At 41.1% G+C, this 5,555-nt stretch overlaps 1 protein-coding gene across 1 annotated transcript; it reads right to left on the reverse strand.

The window, feature by feature from the left end:
* Positions 1–4,027: 4,027 nt before the first annotated feature.
* On the reverse strand, positions 4,028–4,420 carry LOC311168675 (small ribosomal subunit protein eS24-like; the record flags this gene model as incomplete). The annotated part of the gene is made up of 1 exon (XM_084230332.1): positions 4,028–4,420. The coding sequence occupies one exon, from the start codon at positions 4,418–4,420 to the stop codon at positions 4,028–4,030; it is 393 nt and encodes a 130-aa protein (XP_084086458.1).
* Between the last annotated feature and the right edge of the window lie 1,135 nt (positions 4,421–5,555).

A 5,555-nucleotide genomic window follows, 5' to 3' on the forward strand; every position in this document is an offset into this window, starting at 1 on the left:
AACCCTTTGCCACTTAGGAGCTGTGTGACTGTAGGGTAAATGGTTTTCAGGCTTTTCTGCCCTCCCAGCGTTAGGGTTGCCCTGCCAGATGGGGCACCTGCAGTAGTTACCTTGTTGTAAGCTGTAGTGTTTACTTCTGTGGGCCATGACTGCAGTATTGAGATATTAGGCAAGAAAAGCAGAAGCAAAAGAGAACAGGAGAAAGAAGGCCAGAGAATCCCAGAGTGAAGACTTGCTGGCAGAGTGGAGGCTTACTGGCCTCCTGGCCCCTGGCACCCCTGCCTGCCATGTACCTGGTTGCTGCACAACAAGTAAAAGTTCAATAAAAGCCTGAGAAAGCCACCGAGGGCTCCAGAACTCTCTTTTACCTAGTCTGCAGGATCATAGATACCCTGCTCTGTGTTCATCCTGGCACTACAGAGACTGAGTAGGTTCCCCGAATTCCATGAGTGAAAGTGTTCTCATCTGCGAAAAGTGGGTACAGCTACCTTCTTTTTGGGATTATGTGAGAATTTGAAATAAGTATTGTAAAATGTTTGGGCCATGCTAGGTCTGTTTGAATCCATGCTTCAGCAAAATCTGATTAAGTTTTTTTTTTTTTATTTTTTATTTTTTTATAAATTTTATTGTTATATTCCCCATACAATTGCAGCCCCCCCATTCTGACCCCAATCCCTCCCCTCCCGCCCCCGCCCCCCTAAAAGTGTCTCTGGTTCATAGTTTTTTGTTGATTTTGATTTTCACTTTCTTATAGTTATTCATTTTCCTGGTCCCTTATTTAAGTTTTCTAGATTCCTGCTATGAGTGAGACCATCCGGTATTTTTCTTTTTCTTTTTGGCTTATTTCGCTGAGCATGATCCCTTCCAGCGCCATCCATGTTGCTGCAAATTGCATGTGTTTATCTTTTTTGAATGCTGAGTAATATTCCATGGTATATATGTACCACATCTTCTTGATCCAGTCATCTATTTTTGGGCATTTGGGTTGTTTCCAAAGCTTAGCTATTGTAAACAGTGCTGCTATAAACATAGGGGTGCAGGTGTTCTTTGGAATTGATGTTTCTGTGTCCTTTGGGTAAATACCTAGGAGTGGAATTGCTGGATCATATGGAAGCTCTATGTTTAGTAGGTCCAGAAATCTCCACACAGCTCTCCACAGTGGTTGGACCAGTTTGCACTCCCACCAACAGTGCAGAAGAGTTCCTTTTTCTCCACACCCTCGCCAGCATTTGTTGTTGCTAGTTTTTTTAATATGTGCCATTCTCACTGGTGTAAGATGGTATCTCATGGTAGTTTTGATTTGCATTTCCCTGATGGCAAGTGATGTTGAACATTTTTTCATATGCCTGTTGGCCATTTGCATTTCCTCTTCATAGAAGTTTCTTTTTAGCTCTTCTGCCCATTTTTTGACTGGATTATTTTCTTTGTTGTTGTTGAGTCTCATCAGCTCTTTGCAGATTTTTGTGATCAGTCCTTTATCATTAGTGTTGGGTGCAAAAATGTTCTCCCAGTTGGTGGGGTTTCTCTTTGTTTTTGTTATTGTCTCTTTTGCTGTGCAGAAGCTCTTTAATTTGATGTAGTCCCAGCTGTTTATCTTTGCCTTCACTATCACTGCTTTGGGTGATGTGTCTGTAAAGATGTCTTTGATGTGCAGATCACGTAGTGTTTCGCCTATATTTCCTTCTATATATTTTATGGTTTCAGGTCTTATGTCTAGTTCTTTAATCCATTTTGAGTTGATTTTTGTGTATGGTGTGAGGTAGTGGTCAAGCTTCATTCTTTTGCATGTAGCGACCCAGTTTTCCCAGCACCATTTATTGAACAAACTTTCTTTGCTCCAATGCATAGTCTTTGCTCCTTTGTCAAAGATTAGTTGACCATAAATCTGTGGGTTTATTTCTGGATTTTCTATTCGATTCCATTGGTCTGTATGTCTGTTCTTGTTCCAATACCATGCAGTTTTGATGATTATGGCTTTGTAGTATAGTTTGAAGTCTGGGAGTGTAATACCTCCATTCCCTTCTTTTTTTTTCAGGAGAGCTTTGGCTATTCGGGGTTTTTTGTGATTCCATATGAATTTCATCAATAATTGTTCTATTTCTTTGAAGAATGACATTGAAATTTTGATTGGAATAGCATTGAATCTGTATATTGCTTTTGGAAGGATGGCCATTTTAATAATGTTTATTCTTCCAATCCATGAGCAGGGGATGTCTCTCCATTTCTTTGTGTCTTCTTCTATTTCTTTTAACAGTGTTTTATAGTTTTCTTTGTATAGGTCCTTTACCTCTTTTGTTAGATTTATTCCCAAATATTTGAAAATCTGATTAAGTTTGAGACAACTTTCACCTTTCTAAGTTCATGCTTTTTCCAAGTATCAAAACAATTTGCTGCTGCTGCTGACCTTTGGGCCAGTCTATGGGCTCAAGAATTGGTCAACTCTTTTTAGGTTTCCCAAAGACCTTGATCTCTTCCTTTCTTATTACTTCATATGTAGAGGATTGCCCCCTGTAGGGTAAAGAAAATGTCAGGCTTTTCTGCCCTTCCGCCATCAGGATAGATGATGGATCCTTGTCCTGAATGCATGCCTGATGGCGGGCACCTGGAATAGGGTGTGGGCATAGGTAGATGGGATTCAGCTGAGTTAAGGCTGTGCTTTTAAGGGCGGCGTCACGGGAACGCCAGCAGCAGCAGCAGCAGCAGCAGTAGAAGCCGAAGCAGAAGCCGAAAGAGAAGCCGAGAAGCAGCAAAACGAACGTTAGAGAGCCCAGATAGAGTGAAGACTTGCTGGGGGCTGGGAGGCCTGCCAGCCTCCCAGCCCCCCAGCCAGCACCCCTGCCTGCCATATGCCTGGTGAACCCCAAATAAAAGACCTGCAAAACTACTGAGGACTCTGACTCCTCCTTTACCCGGTTTGCATGGGATCAGAAAACCTGCACTGTGCCCATGTCCTGCCTTTACACCCCCATTAGGCAGAGCAATCCTAATGGTGGGAGGGCAGAAAAGCCTGAAAACCATTTACGCTACAGTCCTCCAGCAACTAAATGGCAAAGGGTTGAAGTCAGATTTTGCTAGGAGAATAGCTTGAAGATTAGATGGGTTGAGTTCAAGTTGTCTGCTAATCTAACGGGATTTTAAGGGGAGGAACCAAAGACAAATAAGGAAAGAGTTAACCAAAAGTTGGAGATATTGAGATGAAGTTCAGATTTGCATCTCAAAGTGGGACTGCCTCAGGGACTCCCAGAAACACTTGTGGATATTTGAAAATTTACAAGTGTATATGAGTCAGGGGTACTTTCCAAATCTTTTCCAGTAGAACTGGAGTTTGGATAAGATACTGATATGAACCTGTATTTTTAAAGAAACTTCTCTCCATTTGTCTTGTGAGAAGTATGTTTACTTCACTACTCTTTTTCCAATAATATTTTAACTTTTTGTTGATTCTTTATATGGTACTTTGCTTTTTAAGAATTTTGAGATAAATTTAGACTTATAGACAAGTTGCAAAAATAGAACACCTTAAGCAACAAGTAACAATACTTCTAAATATAGACCAGAAGTGTTTATTTATGTCAATATGAACTCATAGATATGTATTTTATTTTTAGTCTGTAATCCAAAATTTACTTATTTGTTGCTTAAGTTGCTTCAATATTGACTATTCGAAACTCTTCCAGGTTTTGCTATATCTCCCTGCCTCCCTCCTTGTCTTCCTTTCTTCTTTCCTTTCTCACATGCTCCCTCCTTACCTTTGATTTTATTACCTTTCCTTCCTCTGCTTTTTCCTCTCTCTTTCTTACTTTCTGTAACCACAAAATGCTCCAGGATCACCACATGTTTTCCCAACCTCAACCAAGGAGTCTACCAATTGTCCAAGAATCTCTGGTTTCTTTCTTTTTTTTTTTTTCCCCCAAACAGCCAGACACATAAACGGTTTTATTAATCCTCTCATGAAAAATCTGCACAATCACCACAGATACAGATAAAGTCACTGCAGAATATTTACTTCTGTTGTCCTATCTCCAGCTCACTTTTTGCCAGCACCGACATTGGCCTTTGCAGTCCCCCTGACTTTCTTCATTCTATGCTTGCGTTCCTTTAGCTGTTTTCTTGAAGACTTTTTCTTCTCATAAAGGCTATGTCTTGCAAGTCTATGTTTGGGTTCATTTTTCTTTGCATAATCCAAGGACTCATAAATCATGACAAAGCCAGTTGTTTTGCCACGTGCAAAATGGGTTCTGAATCCAAATACAAAGATGACATCAGGGGTGGTCTTGTACATTTTTGCTAGTTTTTCCCGAATTTCTGTCTTAGGTACTGTTGCCTTTCCGGGGCGAAGGACGTCAATGACCTTTTGTTTCCGCTGAAGCAGTCGGTTGGTCATGAATTTCCTAGTCCGGATAGTTACCGTATCATTCATGATGGCGCTGGATATTTAGGCAGCCAGAGAGGATTTTTTTTTTCTTAAGATTTATTTATACAAGAATTGGGGTACAGGCCAGATTCACGGGAGGGTGAGAGGATTCACCAGAGACAGAACCCGGAATAGAACAGGCAGACTGACTGAAATACACTGCTGAGGGGAGCAGCGGGCATGACAGGAGAGGTCTGCCTAGCCATGTTGCACCCTCGCTGGCCAGCGGGGATCGAACCAGTGCTGCAGAGGCTGTGGACAGCTTCACAGTGCGGCGCTCAACCGCCTGCGCCACCAGGGCAGGCCTGAGGAAAGTTTCTTTTATTGAAGAATAGTATTAGGAACCAAGATTTGGGCAAGTGTGCTCATTACTATTGGAGATATAGACATGTTTATGAACTTACATGCACATCTATATATTGTATCAATTTTCTCCTTGATCTCTGAAGATAATAATTTATGACTCCATATTGATATTTCAGATTCCAATTTAGTACCACAGGATTCATCCTAGCCTTCCCCCTTCCTTGCAGGTCGCTTCTTCCTTTTTTTCAATTTTTTTTTTGAGGAACCGTTGGCTCCTCAAATGTAAACCATTGGTTTACATCATTGCCAGTATTTTGAAAGCACACGATCTCCTCCTTCAGTGGTAGTAGTCACCTTATCACACCACCACTCAAATACCCATATGTCTCCACCATAGTTGTGCTTTCTCCTCACCCTGTTATCATTCTTCCCTCTCCCCCTCCCTCTTTCACTGCCTCAGTTCTCTGGTTAGCTGTCAAGGATTGGTTTTTAAGTTTGTTGTTGCATGATCCTTGTTTGGTTTGCTATATTCCACATATAAGTTACACCAGCCAGTGTTTATCTTTCTCCTTCTGGATATCTCACTTAGTATAATTCTTTCCAGCTCCATTCATGTTGCTGCAAATGGCATGAGCTTATCTTTTTTGATCCTTGAGTAGTGTTCCATTGTGTGTGTGTGTGTGTATCACATTTTCTTTAATTCATTCATCTGTTTTTGATGGTTATCGTCAGCTCCAATGTATTTAATTATCTGTTTAAACTTAGTAGACAAATAAAGATGTTTAAATTGCTAACCTGGGCCTTCCTGGTGGTGCAAGGAGCTAAGCACAGCACT

This window comes from Talpa europaea, assembly GCF_964194135.1.
Source record: "Talpa europaea genome assembly, chromosome: 3".
NCBI lineage: Eukaryota > Metazoa > Chordata > Mammalia > Eulipotyphla > Talpidae > Talpa > Talpa europaea.